The sequence below is a fragment of the Notolepis coatsorum genome (assembly GCF_963971535.1).
Source record: "Notolepis coatsorum genome assembly, chromosome: 10".
Classification (NCBI taxonomy): domain Eukaryota; kingdom Metazoa; phylum Chordata; class Actinopteri; order Aulopiformes; family Paralepididae; genus Notolepis; species Notolepis coatsorum.
In genome coordinates, this window is record NC_140174.1 from 79,893,861 (window position 1) to 79,912,892 (window position 19,032).

At 46.8% G+C, this 19,032-nt stretch overlaps 1 protein-coding gene across 1 annotated transcript in view; it reads left to right on the plus strand.

Annotated features, from left to right (window-relative positions):
• The window catches only part of tcf7l2 (transcription factor 7 like 2), a 137,959-nt gene that overhangs the window by 56,390 nt on the left and 62,537 nt on the right, over window positions 1-19,032 (plus strand). Inside the window, exon 4 of the mRNA XM_084323732.1 lies at window positions 11,132-11,233. Within this exon, the coding sequence (XP_084179858.1) occupies window positions 11,132-11,233 (102 nt within the window). The remainder of the gene's footprint in view (window positions 1-11,131; window positions 11,234-19,032) is intronic.

Genomic DNA, 19,032 nt, shown 5'->3' on the forward strand with positions numbered 1-19,032 from the left:
ATGTTTTAGCTAGTGTTGCTCTTCTAGAAAAATTATCCTTTCAGGGTTGCCTATTGAAATACTGTACACCTCCAGTACAGAAACATTGTTTATGAGTTTGCGTGTCAGGTAGACCATTGATTGACAGTCGATTCTGCCAATTACGTCACACCGCTTGCACTCCGGCGCTGCAGCTGGACCCTATTGCCCCACTCTGCTGTTGATAACACAACGACATACGCTACTGCATCAACGTTATGATTAACACTTTGAGCGCCACTCACAGCTAATCTCGGGTTTACGATTGTGACGTTGAAAGCCACGTCACGGCTTTTCTCGGATTTATTTTATTTATTGGAGATCCAGGGGCCGCCGGCGATCAGATGTGAAAAAAGCGCCCCCTATCGTCTCCCAGATGGTAAATCACCCTTTTGGAATGGACTCAATGATAATGGATGGGGAAAAAAATATTCCAGTCCACATTTTCCAGTCCACTGATGCAGCCGGAGTTACCAGAGTTCATTCTGGAGCCTCTGATGCGCGGCGATCATGGGTTATACTGTACACACGTTGGATCAATATACTTATAAATTTTTTCGAATGGTGATCAGGAATTGGAATATACCATTTGGATACCATCTGATGTCAGGTAAGGAATCTATGTTATCAGTGTTAGGATAATCAGACTCGTTTTCATGGAGATATAAGCGTTTCCACTATATGTGATATGGCTGTTTCACTGTAAAAGCCATGAGGAAATAATAGCAGCGATTATCAGCGCACGGCACGAGCGTGCGTGCGCACACATATACTATCGACCATCTAGCGTTTATTTGAAAACGATTCATAAATAGACAGACAAATGATAACGTTCTGGAATATCCAGTAAAAGGCGATTATCATGGAATGTGTTGTTTTTTCTTCGAAACCGAGTGGTTTTCAAAATGCTATAAAAAAGAAATAAAGCGATAAAAACACAATCTGCTTTACCAATGTTGACTGGAAAATGATTCTTTGATAAGCGATGGGCAGATTAGACACATAGCATAATTTAAAACATAGATTAGGCGATATTAACGTTACATGGGCCGTGGACCGTGGCATCAACGGGGTAAAAAGGAAAACACGGCCCGGCACTGAAAGTGTTAACAAAGCAAGGCATTCGTTTTGTTGCATTAACGTTATATTACTATTGCTATCGATAAATCTAGGTGTTCTAAAATCTATTGCTATTGGTAAGACTAGAATAAGTTACTGTCTCGGAAAAGCCTCGCATAGCGCAATGGCAGACTTTCAGGAAGTAAACAAGCAAAATGAGAGCTTCCGATTGGTCATTTCCTTTATTTCCCTTGAAACCAGTCACGTCACTCTACTGTGATTGGACCGTTGGCTTGAGTGCAATGTGGGACTTGTAGTTTTTTAACGATTTATCAGCGGAGAAAAAAAAGCACAACTGAGGCTGTAATCTTCACTCGCACACCGTGCGAGTAATTGATTTTCCCGGTTCGCACACATATTTCTAGGGGCATATGCGAGCAATTAGGGCTGTCTTAAATACTTCGAAGCTTCGTTCGATGGCACAAGCTTCGAACATTAAAAAAAAAATCGAAGTTAATTTTTTTTATTTTTTTTTATACTTCTGTGTGTGTGTGCATGGGGCCATTGGGTGGGGCCGGGGGACAAATACACTGGAGGAAAGTAACCCAGCTCAGCACTGCCCAAATTATATCATCACTATTGCCTGTTTGAAGGATATCATCCTCAAACACATATACACCACCTACACGCCTATTCTCAGTCCTTGCCCCACAATGGTGGAATGAACTACCCACCCCAGTTAGGACAGCCGAATCCCGTCCAATCTTTCGCCGTCGACTAAAGACGCACTTCTTCAACCATTATCTGAAATAAAATTAAAAAAAATCTAACCCTAACTAACCTTACTGTCATGCACTTGTCCTAATAAACTAACCTACACTGTAACACGCAACACTTTGATGAATATTGTTACTCAGCTGATAGAGTTGTATTCTTCCTGATGACCTGTCGTACAGAACTTGTAAGTCGCTTTGGATAAAAGCGTCAGCTAAATGACTAAATGTAAATGTGAATGTAAATGCCTTGTAGAATTCCACACATAAGAAAGAAAGATACTGGGATGAATAAACAAAATAGGAAATAAAATGTAGAAATGCATGCAATACATAAATAAATATGAATCTCCATATATGAAATAGAACATTTAGATAAGGTGCTACTGAGATGTTTTGGTGAGTTCTTTGTTTTTTTGTGGAAGTAGCCCTTCTTAAAAATGCATGAACATTCACTGATAATTGGTCTGTAGTGGAGTCTACAAGGTCTACATTGCCGGACCTTGTAGACTGACATAATTCTGTGCATAGTTTAGTCTACACAGGCCATATTTCAAATAATCAAAATCTTACTTCATTCATCTTAAACATTCTTGATTTGGGGGATTGGTAGTTCCCATGAAATCTGAAGTTGTTCAAACGACAACAGCGATCCACCTTGAATTAAATCACACAGCCGTGTTGCGTCACAGTCACGAAAGGGGCTACTTAATTCATTAATCCAATCCACTTTATTTATAGAGCACATTTAAAAACAACAAAGTTTACCAAAGTGCTGTACAAGTCCCACAACATAAGATAAAAATATGGTTGCACTGTAGAGCCCTGCGTAGGGTAGTCTACACCCTCCCAGATCAACAGTAGGGTAGTCTACACCCTCCCAGACCAACAGTAGGGTAGTCTACACCCTCCCAGACTGACGGTAGGGTAGTCTACACCCTCCCAGACCAACAGTAGGGTAGTCTATACCCTCCCAGACCAATAGTAGGGTAGTCTACACCCTCCCAGACTGACGGTAGGGTAGTCTATACCCTCCCAGACCAACAGTAGGGTAGTCTACACCCTCCCAGACTGACGGTAGGGTAGTCTATACCCTCCGAGACCAACAGTAGGGTAGTCTACACCCTCCCAGACCAACAGTAGGGTAGTCTACACCCTCCCAGACCAACAGTAGGGTAGTCTACACCCTCCTAGACCAACAGTAGGGTCTCTACACCCTCCCAGACCAACAGTAGGGTAGTCTACACCCTCCCAGACCAACAGTAGGGTAGTCTACACCCTCCTAGACCAACAGTAGGGTAGTCTCTACACCCTCCCAGACCAACAGTAGGGTAGTCGACACCCTCCCAGACCAACAGTAGGGTAGTCTACACCCTCCCAGACCAACAGTAGGGTAGTCTACACCCTCCTAGACCAACAGTAGGGTAGTCTCTACACCCTCCCAGACCAACAGTAGGGCAGCGCAACGACCAGGAGGGGTATTGCCATAATGACAAAATAGGGGATATGGGAGTACAAGTACAAAAAGAAAAAAAGGATTTGGCGGGCGGTTGGTGAAGGAGGACGACGACTCTAATCCCAAACAAAAGGGAGAAGTGCGCTCTGGAACGGGCTCCAGCAGCAGCTCTACTGCAGTAATCGTGTCGGACGGAGGGCTCGTGGGGCTCGGTGGAATGAGAGCAGGTTGCCGCATCCAAACGCCGGCCGGCCTGAATCCACACCGGCTCACCGCTCCCCACTCGCCATGTCTCCTGTTATCTCCTGTAACAATTTATGAGGGCCGTATAGATCCCCCCCCCATTTGTCAATAGTGTGTATGTTTGGTTAATATTTGATAAGATCCGGAAATAATGTGGGGGCTTTTCTTCCAGGGATCAAGAGAGGAAGCTGCGGTGTCAGGAAGGAGAGTTTTCAGAGCAGAGCTGTTAAATTAGTAATACCTCTGGTCTGGCGGTTGGTGTGCGGACGTGTTTCTTCCAACAGTCGTCTCCCGCTGTGCCCTCTGCACACGCCATGCCACCAGGGGCCAGGGGGGGTGGGGGCAGGGGCCCCAACTAGTTTGCCTCGCGATGACAGTTAGCATTCAGCCGCTCATAACATGCCAGGCCTGGCGTTCTGCTGCAGTCACTCAACTGTGACAGAACAGCGGACCCCCCCCCCCCCCCCCCCCCCCCTAAAAAATGTGATAGTGAAATCAGGGGGGGCCTCAAGGCCATTTCTTAAGACCACCCCGCTTTCTTTATCATGAGCACCGACCCTCCACCCACCACCACCCCGTGCGTGTCACTATGGGAAAACTGTAGAGAGCGAGAGAGAGAGGGTGAGTTCATCCCTCTGTAAGGATTTAGAGGACTCTCTTGTCTTTCACTTCATCAGAGACAATTGAGTCATTCAGCTCCCATTGTGGGACAGGCCAGGCGAGGAGGGGCGAAGGGTTGGGGAGGAGGGTGTTGGGGGAGGGGGGGTGTAAGGCTGAAAGGGAAGGGGGAAGCCCTCTAATGCACAACCCAAGAGCCAGAGAGCATACACTGGGGTGGCTCTTAGGGCCGGTGGGGGTGGGTGGCGTTAGGAGAAAGAGGAGGAAGATATGTGGGGTGGGGGGGGGGGGAAGGAAGGGTGAGAGAGATTTATCCGGGAACTCCGGAGCAATTTGTCACATTGGAATGGCTCTTGAATTACCAGGGGGGCCCTCTGCCTCGTAGCGGGAGAGTTTTTGGGGTCGGGAGGCGAGGGGAGGGGCCCTCCTAGTGGCAGAGAGAGAGAGAGAGGAAGGTCAGGGGTCACGGCTCGCTCAAGTCCAGGCAACGTGTCCATCAGCAGGCGCTGGGGGGGGGGGGGGGCGCAGAAAGGAAGGAGGGCGAAAGGAGGGGTCGGAAAACTCCGTCCTCGCCAGGGCTCCGTTTTCCTTGGCCTGCTTGTAAAAGCTGCGGGAGAGATTAGTGTGTGAGAACATGAGCAACAGCGAGGCCAGAGCGGAGCCGCATGTCAGGCCGTACGCTCACTCCTTCTGCCTCTCTCACTCTCCAGGGTGTCACCTTTCAGCCTTCCCCCTCTCGCCCGTCAAACTTCCACTCACATAATAATACCCACCCCGCCACAGTTGTGTGTCTGAATATCTGTGCACTCAGTTTGCATGTCAGACTTGAGACAATCATTGGGCTGTGTGTAAAGTCTGCACTTTACCCCCCCCCCCACCCCAATACCCTATGGTACTAGTGGACACTGTCTTGAATTACCTCATAGATGACAGCAGTTTCGTCAGTTTCTACCTTGTCCACAACCCCCCCCCCTTCATGGCAATTAATACCCAATGTGGGGGGTCTGTAAACACACACACACACACACACTCAGATGCACAAACAAGCATAAACAAACCCTCGTTTTCTTCCTGTAAAAAGCCCTCGTGGGTCGTAAATGCGTGGTTGGGTGGAGGGGAGCGGTGGGGTGGGCATGGGGGGTTATTTTCTTGGACATGGAGTCAATAACTCCCTGCAGCATGAACCGCCGGCAGGCAGAGGCTCCCCACGGTGAACCCTCCGCTAATTACCACAGATTCAGACGGTCTCAGGAAGGGTTGCGAGACGCCACACTCTCTCACACATACAGACCCTCAGTTCACCATCATACAAAAACCAACAAGCAAGACCCACAGCTGGCATTACGTGTAGACACAGCCAGGTGTGGAATGTGAACGTTGTTCGGTTCATGTCATACTCGCTATACATAATGCAAGCAGCCCGTATATCATCCCAGCCTTGTGCCATCAAGGCTGTACCGTGCTCAGCTTTTAAGCTAGCATGTAGTCATTGATATCATTATGCATTTTTTGTGATTGATTGCAAGGAATCCATTGATACCGAACACGACACACTAGCTTACCGGACAATGGGCTAATATCATTCCAAAGTAGTGGTTTGTTTACAAACACAAACTTGTAAATAGACAAAGGTATGCATGTTAACACTTTCCGTGCCACACACGAGAATACTGGGGTTTATTAATAGGTGGTTGAAAGCCACTCACGAGATTTCTCTGTTTTTTTTTTTTTTTTAGCGATCTGAAATCATATTGCATCACGTGAGCCTACCCGAGTATAGCCGAGCGGCGCCGGCGATCATTGTGGAAAAAAGCGTCCCCTGTCGTCTCCCAGATGACATAAGGGATTTTGGAATGGACTCAATGAAAATGAATGGGGAAAAAAATCCGGTACTCCACATTTTCCAGTCCACTGATGCAGCCGGGGTTACCAGAGTTCATTCTGGATCCTCTGAGCCCCGCTGATCATGGAGTTGTACTGTATCGCGTTGGATCCATACACTTATCGATTTTTTCGAATGGTGATCAGGAATTGGAATATACCAGTTGGATACCATCTGATGTCAGGTAAGGACTCTATGTTATCAGTGTTAGGATAATCAGACACATTTTGATGAAGTTATAAGCTGTTTTGTGAAATGTCCTCTTTCGGTTTCACTGTAAAAGTCCGAGAGGAAATCAACGGGGCGATTATCCGTGCGCGGCCCGAATGTGCTTGCGTGCACGTATAATATTGATCATCTAGCGTTTATTTGAAAACGATTCATAAAAAGGCCGACAAATATCAACGTTGTGGAATATTCCAGTAAAAGACGATTTTCATAGAATGCTCCAGAATGGGCTGTTTTTTATCCTAAAACGGGTGCTTTTCTAAATGCTCTGAAACGGAAATGACGCGATAAAAAAACAATCTGCCTTGACAGCACTGACTGGAAAATAGTCTTTGATAATGCGATGGGCAGATTAGACACATAGCCATAATTTAAAACATAGATTAGGCGATATGAACGTTAACATTGGCGCCGATGGTGGCATTCAGCGGGTAAAAAGGAAAACCCGGCGTGGCGCTCAAAGTGTTAACAGGAAATAAACTTGCTCTACAGTTGAAGAAACATGAGTCGATTCTCACCTGAAAATGAGTCTGACATCTCACTGACGCACAGAAATACCAAAGGAAAAGTTGAACAGTGTTAATTGTCTGCGCTGAGCTGAACTGAAGCTGCCCTCTAGCAAGGCGCAGATCCATGCACATCTTACCTGGAACATGTCCAAAGTTTACACATCCTTATGTAATGGTATGTTTAGGCGTTTTTCCAAAAATACGATACTCGATAGTACTGAAGCAATTCGATCGATACCATCAAAATCACATCACATTTTGATACCCTGCTCTGTAGCTCCCCCATACACATGATCGATCTTGGAACACTGCATGGAGGTTAGACCAGGGGCCGACGAGGAGTTGTGACTTAGTGCAGGTCCGATAAAGACCAGGGGACAGATGAGGAGTTGTGACTTAGTGCAGGTCCGATAAAGACCAGGGGACAGATGAGGAGGTGTGACTTAGTGCAGGTCCGATAAAGACCAGGGGACAGATGAGGAGGTGTGACTTAGTGCAGGTCCGATAAAGACCAGGGGCCGACGAGGAGTTGTGACTTAGTGTAGGTCCGATAAAGACCAGGGGCCGACGAGGAGTTGTGACTTAGTGTAGGTCCGATAAAGACCAGGGGACAGATGAGGAGTTGTGACTTAGTGCAGGTCCGATAAAGACCAGGGGACAGATGAGGAGTTGTGACTTAGTGCAGGTCCGATAAAGACCAGGGGCCGACGAGGAGGTGTGACTTAGTGTAGGTCCGATAAAGACCAGGGGACAGATGAGGAGTTGTGACTTAGTGTAGGTCCGATAAAGACCAGGCAGTTGCCAGACAAAGAGACGAGAGTGGGTGACTGGGATTTGTTTGGATAGGGACAAAGAGCGTAACAGAATGACCAGATTCCTGTTTTGACCTGTCAGGCGGTTCGTGGGTGGTGGGGGGCTTTGGTTGGTTGGTCAGGGGCTGTTTTTATGTCCAAATTGCATCAGAGGCCAAAAATATAAGACACAAGGAAGCTGTCATGCTATCGAGTCGCGTACATTAAGAATGCCTTTTTTAAATGTATTACATTTTTTATATATATTTTTTATACATGAAATTCATTTTTCATGGCCTGGCTTTTGGGCTAGAGAGAGAGAGCAGAGCCTGTGGTCCCAAGGTGAAGAGAGAGGCCAGCATGTCTCCAGTGTTTTAACTACACAACACTTAATAAACTCCTCCTCCTCCTCCTCCTCCTCCTCCTCCTCCTCCTCCTCCTCCTCCTCCTCCTCCTCCTCCTCCTCCTCCTCGTGTCTCTAGATACAAACCTTTAAAAAAAAGATTTTGGGGTATTTTTGTACAAATGTTTTTGTTTTATGTTTGACGTCTTGGATTATTTATTAATTTAATTATGTATATGTAGATATCCTGAAGTAAAGCCATTAGTTATTCGACATAATTCATTGCCCGGGTCACATTCTCAAAATAGGTTTGCTATGTTGCCTTCGCAAAATGCCCTGTGTGCAAATCCAGGGAACCCATCATCTGGCAGGTGGTCTGGACGTCCTGAACTGCAGCGGGTGGTTTTCCAAAGGTTAATGATTTTACAGTGTGTGCTACTGCCTTACAGTGTGTGCTACTGCCGCCGCTGGCGTTTGCTTTCTATTTTTCACTCCCCCACAATAAGGACGGTTTCAGCCCTCAGCTCCCCCTCGGTACCCCAGCTAATGCCACAGCTAATGCCCCAGCTAATGCCCCAGCTAATGCTCCAGCTAATGCCCCAGGCCTCGATGGAGCTCCAAAGAGCCGCCGTGACCTCCTTTCTCCCCCAAAGACTATGTGGTAGTGATACTGATGAACACTGTGTAGACCACCTAGCTACAGCCAGGTCACGCTGAGTGTGTGAGCGTTTAGCTGTAGCCATAGAGCTGTGTCAATACCTCGTAGTAGGGCTGCTAGATTATGGCAAAAATCATAATCGATTGATATTGGAATCATTATTAAACACGATTACTCATTGATTTGCGAACGTCACATGATGACGACTGAATTGTTTTTTTTTACCTTCCTTCTCCACCAAACAAAGGCTGCCTTTCTGTTGTCTTAGTTACCAAAGACGTTACAAAATAACAATAACGTGGCTCCCTCCACTACTGTCTGGGCTCGAGGGGTGGGAGGGGTGGAGCGCACCGCTGTGAAGGAAGGGTGCGTTGCATTTACAACACAAGACCAAATGAGAGCAACACAGCGTTTTTATCTTCGATTATCTTGTTTTCATGATCGTGGGACGACAAAATCGCAATTGAAATTGAAAACTCGATTTATTGCCTCATAGTCCACCGCCCCCTAACTAGGGTTAAAGAGGGGTCCCGGTCCTCCTGATCTGTAGTGTAAGAGGAAGACTTTTAAGATCAGACGTGGGCCTCTTCACAAGAGTTATGCTCCAACTTCTCTCCAGTCATTCCCTACCGACGTACGAACGCGACTCCCTTCCTATGCCTCGTCACGGCCCGACGTAAGTACGTGTCGTACGACTCCCCTCCCTCTTCCCCCCCGTCATCCCGGGAGAAAAGAGAACATCGCAGGCAATAATCTCAGGATGGCTGTCGTCAACGCTGTTCATATCAGCACATGTAAACGACTCCACCCAGCTTATAACACAGACAGCTGTTTCTCATGACCCCTGTGTCTGCTTATACATTTCTCTGTCTGTGTCTGTCTGTGTGTGTGTGTGTGTGTGAGAGAGAGAGAGAGAGAGAGAGAGAGAGAGAGAGAGAGAGAGTTCTGATAAAGGCCAAGTCAATCATTTATAGGAGTAGTCTGTAGGTTGACTCGCATGTTGAGACTCTTACGGTTCAGCCTTTTATGGGTTCAGAGGCTGCAGCCAATAAAAGTCACTCCCTTCTCCAACGATCACATTTACGGCGTTAGGTCATCTCGGAGCGATGATCCATGTACAGTAGCACGTCCAGGCACCAGTCCAACCCTCCGACCACCCCCACCCCCCCTAAGCCATTCACTTTTGATCTGATGCTTATAGTATACATCAGTCGCAGGAGTAGGGCTGGGGCGAAATATCACATCACAGTATTTTTCTTTGTTTTGATGGTATTTGAATGGTATTTTTCATTTTCCCAGTACAAATGACAATGTGCCATGACATCTTTTTTATGTCTTTATCTTGTAATACAATTTGTCATGCTGCTGTTTTATTGAAAATGGTCTGCTTTTCTTTTACGTAAAAAAGAACAAAAATATATATAAATATATTTTGCCATGAGAAATCTTTTCCTTAAAAATACACAGTATTGTATGTATATATATATTCTTTACAATATGTATACATTGAACAATGGTATAGTACAAATCCATACCTTTGCATGGATCCATGATGGTATAGCTTTGATTTGATTTTATTAGACAAAACTTCATTTAAAACATACATGTGCATAAATCATATACATTAAAAACACAGGTTGTCAGGGAATTAAACTTGTTAAACTCCTTAAAAAAACTTTATATTCGGTAGACCTTCCAGCCCTACACACTACAGAAATAGATTTTCATGTACATCTTTCCATTGTGTACTGCAGAATAATTTGTGTAACGTTAACTAGAGAATTGATCTACACCAGACTATATCCTATATCGCTATATCCTAGTGAACGGACCTATCTCAAACCCCGCCCTCTTTTCTTGATCCTCCAATCAACGGCTGCTTTCCTCTGAGAAACTTGTTGCGATGGTCAAGTAACGTGGCTGGCTCTACCAAAGAAAGTCTTACAGTACGTTCAGATACAACGCCAAGAGAAATATTGTCTCGCTTTACTTGCGTCAGCTTGACAATTCATAACTAGACCTTTTCTAAATGGAACCTATTCAAGATCTACATGCCACAGAGCATTCACAGCAGTCTATTTTTATATTCAGTGTTAAGATGTATGTATTTGTATCATATACATGTATATGTTCTCACTAAAGTTTAAACATTGAAAACAACATAGCAAACAAAGATCCTAAAATGATGGGTGGAGGGTGTTCAGGAAGAGGGGACATAGTACATAATATTGTAATGCTTTCTTGCACTGCCCGTCCTTTCTTAGTCGACTAATTAAGATCCAAACAACCAATTAGTCGACTAAGAAAGGTCGGGCAGCGTAAGAAAGCATTACAATATTATGTCCATCCCCTCTTCCTGAACACCATCCACTCATCTTTTTAGGATCTTTGTTTGCTGTCCATGTTTTGAGTTTTCAAAAAGACCCCACCGATCCATTGAGAATGTTGACTTCCCTCCTTCTTTGAATTGTTTTCACGTGTCTCCTTTGGTTTTGGTCTTCTGCATTGTTAACATGTTTGTTTCCTTTCCCTTGTGTCTCCTTTCTGCCACAGTACCTCCAGATGAAATGGCCACTGCTAGATGTTCAACCAGGAGGTCTTCAAAGTAGACAAGCACTTAAAGATGCCAGGTCCCCATCACCAGCACACATTGTTGTAAGTAGTCCTCCTCCTACTACTCCTCCGCTCGGTCCTCCTCCCTCCCTCCTTCCAGCTCTTCTTCTCTATTTATGAGCCCCTTCCTCCTCCTCCTCCTCCTCCTCCCCCTCCTCCTCCTCCTCCTCCTCCTCCTCCTCCTCCTCCTCCTCCTCCTCCTCCTCCTCAGTATTGAAAACCTCTTTGAGCATAATAACCCACCCCTCCTTTCCTTCCCTGTCCAGCCTGTTGAATGGATGTCTGACTAACTGAAAAGTACCTAGACTTATTTAGTCTTCTGCGAACACACCCAGATAAGTTTGATCGAAAGCGACCTGTGAGGCCTCATCGATAGGCCCAGTGTAGTAGTGTCATCCTCCTGTTGAGAGGGGAGAGCTTAGGTGTTGTTAGTAAGGAGACAGGTAGTAGGGCGCACAGCGTTGGGAGTCGCCACCGTGACGGCGTAGAGGTGATAGGCCCCGAGCCCAGCCCTGCACGGAGCTGGGTCATTAGGTAGAACCCAACCCCCAATTGATGAGTTTTTATGAGAATTACCTAATGCCGGACTGCCAGCATACTGCCAACATACTGCTAACATACTGTCAAGATACTGTCGACTCAACATACTGCCAACATACTGTCAAAATACTGTCAACATACTGCCAACATACTGCCAACATACTGCCAACACACTACCAACATATTGCCAACATACTGCCAACATACTGCTAACATACTATCAACATACTGCCAACATACTACCCAACATACTGTCAACATACTGCCAGCATATTATCAACATACTGTCAACATACTGCCAACATACTATCAACATACTGTCAACATACTGCTTTTTGAGGGTGGCGTGGGCATTCCTTCCAGCATTGTTTACCCTCCAAAGAGAACGCAAGGTGACTGGACTTCCACATAGGATATATATATATATATATTAGCGCATAGTTTGTTTGTTAGTTTGTTTCCAGGAGGTGAAAGGCTGCGTGTAGGGAGCTGGTATGTACATGGTCACAGGGTTAGTGAGAGAGGAATCGATGAGGCTGAGGCGTGCGTCAGCAAGGTGCCCACAGATGCCCAGGGCCATTACCAGCACCGCTGTTCGTTTATGTTGACCATTGCCTCTCGTTCATATGGGGAACTGTATGAAAACACAAAACTTAAAAAGCACATAACGATTATACATGTATAAGACCTCAGAGTTCATAGAGGAATGAGTATTATAATGTAGCCTGTGTTATGTAGCTTTCTGCATACAACTGACCTTTAGTAAATAAACTGTATAGAGCACGGTGGTGAGTGGCCATCACCAGTCCCAGAGGATTTGACATGGTTTAAAATAGCGAGTGTTGACGGGGGGGCTGTTTATTTGCAACAGAAACCCTGTCAAAAGTTGTGTTTCAAGACAAAAGAGACGGCGTGACAGTGTTCCTCTGAACAAAACAAGCCCAGCTCAGGGCCTCCTCATCCTCCCCCGGCGACGCAAGCGTTATTTTTAAACCTCGGAGTTCAGGGGCCCCTTCTTACTCAGTTATTTTAAGAGACGCTAATTTCCATCTCCTTCTGAAACCACAAGGCTGGTTGCACACAGCGAGGCAGCAGGACAGGTAAATACCACAGGACAGGTAAACACCACAGGACAGGTAAACACCACAGGGCAGGTAAATACCACAGGACAGGTAAACACCACAGGACAGGTAAACACCACAGGACATGTAAATACCACAGGACAGGTAAATACCACAGGACAGGTAAACACCACAGGACAGGTAAACACCACAGGACAGGTAAATACCACAGGACAGGTAAACACCACAGGACAGGTAAACACCACAGGACAGGTAAATACCACAGGACAGGTAAACACCACAGGACAGGTAAACACCACAGGACAGGTAAACACCACAGGACAGGTAAACACCACAGGACAGGTAAACACCACAGGACAGGTAAACACCACAGGTAAACACCACAGGACAGGTAAATACCACAGGGCAGGTAAATACCACAGGACAGGTAAACACCACAGGACAGGTAAACACCACAGGACAGGTAAATACCACAGGACAGGTAAACACCACAGGACAGGTAAACACCACAGGTAAACACCACAGGACAGGACAATACCACAGGACAGGACAATACCACAGGACAGGACAATACCACAGGACAGGACAATACCACAGGACAGGCAACTACCACAGGACAGGCAACTACCACAGGACAGGACAATACCACAGGACAGGACAATACCACAGGACAGGACAATACCACAGGACAGGACAATACCACAGGACAGGACAATACCACAGGACAGGCAACTACCACAGGACAGGCAACTACCACAGGACCGTTAAATACTTGACCTGTGAGTCATCAGGCTGTGCATATGTATCATGCAGCCAAGGCTGTAGGACAGGTAAATACATGAGTTTCTATTATCTGAGTCACGAGGCTGTAAATACTTATCAGGCCACGTCTTCCCACGTCTTCTGGTTTCACCAGACACCCTTAAAGGACAGTTTCGTAATACAAGAGCAACGCAGGTCGTGGCAGTTGAAATGCATTAAGCGTCCTGTCTACCCCCTGTAGGATGTTTGAAGCACCATTTCTTTCTATTGTTGTTTTTGTTTGTTTGTTTATTTATTTATTTTTGATTGATCGGCGCGACATGTGATTTGTTTGATGAAAGAGGTGGCGCGGGCAGAGATCAGAGGCTTCCCCTCTCGCACCGGCACACGCTTTGGCTGTTAGTGTGTAAAGCGATCAAATTGAATGTGAAACGTAGCTTGTATTTGTTCCCCCGCTCCTCTCCCATCCGACGCCGACCGAGCCTAGTTTGATCCAATGTTTCCCCGGTTTGCATCATCCCGGTGTGTGTACGTACAGTACAGACGAGACGGATTACTCTGGACGGCCGGAGAATGTTTCCGTGATAACGCACCGCAGGCCCACCCCCCCCCGCCCGCTTGTCGCTCAGCCGACAGACGACCCCTCCCCGCTGAGAGGAGCTAGAGGAGAAGGAACACAGCCAGACACCTTGACCTCTAGAGCAGCAGCTAGAGGAGAAGGAACACAGCCAGACACCTTGACCTCTAGAGCAGCAGCTAGAGGAGAAGGAACACAGCCAGACACCTTGACCTCTAGAGCAGCAGCTAGAGGAGAAGGAACACAGCCAGACACCTTGACCTCTAGAGCAGCATCTAGAGGAGAAGGAACACAGCCAGACACCTTGACCTCTAGAGCAGCATCTAGAGGAGGAGGAACACAGCCAGACACCTTGACCTCTAGAGCAGCAGCTAGAGGAGGAGGAACACAGCCAGACACCTTGACCTCTAGAGCAGCAGCTAGAGGAGGAGGAAGGAGGGAGAAGTAGAAAGCAGCAGCTAGAGGAGGAGGAAGGAGGGAGAAGTAGAGAGCAGCATCTAGAGGAGGAGGAAGGAGGGAGAAGTAGAGAGCAGCATCTAGAGGAGGAGGAAGGAGGGAGAAGTAGAGCAGCATCTAGAGGAGGAGGAAGGAGGAAGAAGTAGAGCAGCATCTAGAGAAGGAGGGAGAAGTAGAGCAGCATCTAGAGGAGGAGGAAGGAGGGAGAAGTAGAGAGCAGCATCTAGAGGAGGAGGAAGGAGGGAGAAGTAGAGCAGCATCTAGAGGAGGAGGAAGGAGGGAGAAGTAGAGAGCAGCATCTAGAGGAGGAGGAAGGAGGGAGAAGTAGAGAGCAGCATCTAGAGGAGGAGGAATGAGGGAGAAGTAGAGAGCAGCATCTAGAGGAGGAGGAAGGAGGGAGAAGTAGAGAGCAGCAGCTAGAGGAGGAGGAAGGAGGGAGAAGTAGAGCAGCATCTAGAGGAGGAGGAAGGAGGGAGAAGTAGAGAGCAGCATCTAGAGGAGGAGGAAGGAGGGAGAAGTAGAGAGCAGCATCTAGAGGAGGAGGAAGGAGGGAGAAGTAGAGAGCAGCAGCTAGAGGAGGAGGAAGGAGGGAGAAGTAGAGCAGCATCTAGAGGAGGAGGAAGGAGGGAGAAGTAGAGAGCAGCATCTAGAGGAGGAGGAAGGAGGGAGAAGTAGAGAGCAGCATCTAGAGGAGGAGGAAGGAGGGAGAAGTAGAGAGCAGCATCTAGAGGAGGAGGAAGGAGGGAGAAGTAGAGAGCAGCATCTAGAGGAGGAGGAAGGAGGGAGAAGTAGAGAGCAGCATCTAGAGGAGGAGGAAGGAGGGAGAAGTAGAGCAGCATCTAGAGGAGGAGGAAGGAGGGAGAAGTAGAGAGCAGCATCTAGAGGAGGAGGAAGGAGGGAGAAGTAGAGCAGCATCTAGAGGAGGAGGAAGGAGGGAGAAGTAGAGCAGCATCTAGAGGAGGAGGAAGGAGGGAGAAGTAGAGAGCAGCATCTAGAGGAGGAGGAAGGAGGGAGAAGTAGAGCAGCATCTAGAGGAGGAGGAAGGAGGGAGAAGTAAAGAGCAGCAGCTAGAGGAGGAGGAAGGAGGGAGAAGTAGAGCAGCATCTAGAGGAGGAGGAAGGAGGGAGAAACAGAGCAGCATCTAGAGGAGGAGGAAGGAGGAAGAAGTAGAGAGCAGCATCTAGAGGAGGAGGAAGGAGGAAGAAGTAGAGAGCAGCATCTAGAGGAGGAGGAAGGAGGGAGAAGTAGAGAGCAGCATCTAGAGGAGGAGGAAGGAGGGAGAAGTAGAGAGCAGCATCTAGAGGAGGAGGAAGGAGGGAGAAGTAGAGCAGCATCTAGAGGAGGAGGAAGGAGGGAGAAGTAGAGAGCAGCATCTAGACTGAGGAGGAACCATGGCAGGTCAGTGAAGAGAAAAGAGGATGTGACCTCACACAGGCCGGTCTCTTTGAGGTACCTGGTACCCTCTTCACAATCACCACGTTCTCAAAAAGCAGGGCGCGTCGGGACCCCGCTGCCAGCCTCGTCAGCCCCCGACACTGAACTATCCTGCCATTGGTTGAAAGTTGTTAATTATTTATATACCTCTCGTGTGTTTTCTGGTGAGGGAGAGAAATATCACAAATAATCTCAAGTTTGTCGAGTCGGGAGTTCATTGGTTTGAACTCAACCAGACAGCTTTGAGTTTGAGAATCTAACTACTGGGGTGTTTTTAATGGGAGGTAACTGAGGCTGAGGTTACACCTTTCGTATCATCTTCGTATTGTTTTCTTATGCGTATCGCCGCGACGTCGTGCGCCTGAGTCACACTTTCGTTTTTTTTTCGTTTTTGTCAGCCGAGCACACTGATGTAGTACACTGCCAAAGCAGTAGGTGGCAGTAGGTGGCAAACATGAAGGCAATTTCAACCAATCAGAACGAATGTGCCAATACACTTCCTGGTGGAAGCTCCAGCAAAGAAAATGTCAATAAGGCAGGCGCAATGCAGCAATTCTTTTTTCAGCAAAGCCTAATAAAAGTGCAATAAACAAAACGGATACATTCACTGTGTGTTCTGCCTGTCATTTGTTGATGAAACAAAACTAACATCTCAACACAAGTGACCACCAAGAGCGGATAGTTTAGTCTAAAAAACGATCGGTAGCATTGTTAGCTGCATGCTAACGTCAATGGAGTATGCCATTATAACAATATAGCATTGTGGCTAGAAGCTAACGTTAGCTCACGCTACTTAGTCAGCACCAAAACTGATGATATCGCGAGCTATCAGTAGTTAGATAACATTAGAGACAACGCTGTGTGTATTAAACAAAGGTGAATAGATGACTGGGCCATTTTGTTTAATGCTTGTTAAGTTGAAAGAGGAACTCTGAGCTAACAGGGTCTGAATCCTGATAGCTCACGTTAGCCAGCTGCTCATGCAATCGGTAATGCTAGCAGAATGAATGGATGTAAACTTTATTTAACATATTGCATATGGGTACAATACAATACGGCTCAATACAAACAATTGTTAAGGGAATGCAGACTGTTGTAGCTTGGACTGGGGTCCTTATAACAATAACTTGACAACACATGGTAGCTGAAGCTATTTGGGACACGGAGCTCTGTCCCAAACACACACACTGTTGTCACCGGAAGGGCACGCAGATGGTATCTACTGCGCATGGGCGTTTTCGCAACAACTGCTCCGTGCTGACTACACGCTGTTGTCGACTCGTTTTTTTTGCGTATCTCCAAACGCAAACACAATTTTGCGTTTCAGCCGTATCCACAAAAAAACGCCAAAAAACGCATTTCTGTGTAGATAGGACATGAAACGTCGTCAAAAACGTATAAAAAAACGCCAGGAATACACTAGTCTAACCATAGCCTGAGAGCTGCTGGAAATGGGAGTTTAACACACATCTGCGACAGATTTGGTTGAGGGACCGTTTTGTGAGTGTGTGTGCATGCGTGTGTGCGCGTAGTACTCTCGTATCGTAGCGGCCCGCTGCTTGATTACACAGGCCGTAATGGTTGCCGTGGCACACACAGGACACAGCTAACTCCCGTCACAGCGCTTTCACAAGTCGCTGTGTGTCGCTAGGCGTAAATAATAGCACATGGCAGAGAGCCTTTTCATCAGCTGTCAGCGTCCGCGTTACGACACAATAGTGGTCTCAGCAGGAGTCACGCTGGAAACACCATGACATCATCCCCGTCTCCCAGTCATCTGACGGGGGCTAAATGCTCTTTTTACTGACACAGGGAATACATCTGGTGAATAAATAATCTGTAAATATTATTTTGTTTTGGTTTTGTGGCAGTCAAATATATACGTATATATATATATACATATATATATATTTCTTTTTAAACCCTGTCTCTTAAACCAGTATGCTGGGAACTGGGGCAGAAACCTGCACATGTTGGAGAGCGTGCACACACACCGTTTCACACACGCATGTGCACACGCACGCCTACATGCAGTGGTACACACACACACACACACACACACACACACACACACACACCCTCAGAGTCTTGCTCTGCCGGACAATGTGTCCATTGTTTTGTGGGCTTTCACTTACAGCAGGGGACGGCTGGAGTGTTAACCATTTCCCAACCGTGCCTCACTGTGTGTGTGTGTGTGTGTGTGTGTGTGTGTGTGTGTGTGTGTGTGTGTGTGCGTGTGTGTGTGTGTGTGTGTGTGTGTGTGTGTGTGTGTGTGTGTGTGTGAGAGAGAGAGAGAGAGAGAGAGAGAGAGAGAGAGAGAGAGAGAGAGAGAGGAAGTGATGGAATCTGGCAATTTTTTTTATGAAAGGCGAGACCTCCCACCTAAGCCTTTACAACCAACCAGAAGGTTTATTTTTTTTCATTCAGTCTCGCTTGTTTCTTGACAGAAAGGCACAGTGGAGAGGAGGTCCAGCTGAAAAGAGCTGACGAAAACAACAATAAAGGGACATATTTAGTGGAGTATTCAGTAGGGGTGGGTCATAATAACCAAATACAATAAGCTTGACTTTTCTAACATGGTTATACATTTTTATATGCAGATATATAATGATATATAATTTCACTTTAATTCCAGCCACTAGGAAGGAGTGTTGTGTTAAACAAACACCTCCACTCGAGCTTGTTCCTGCCTGACCTCTGGCCTGTGTGCGCTGCTGTTGTTGTTATTCTTCGTCGTCTCAGCAGCTGGCTGCAACATCGCGTTAGCCCCGTGTGGGATATGTGTGACCAGAGTTGTTCTACTGTGGCACCATGTCTACAAGGCCGACTTGGTGGGGGGGGGGGGGGGGGGGCATCCGTTTATGCAACAAGTGAGGACGACGGACCTAGCTAGCTAGTCAAATTAGCCTAGCGTGATGAGCATAAGTTCCATGGTTGAGTCCCAGATGCTGCGGTGAGAATTATTTCATTTTTTTGCCCGTCATCTATTC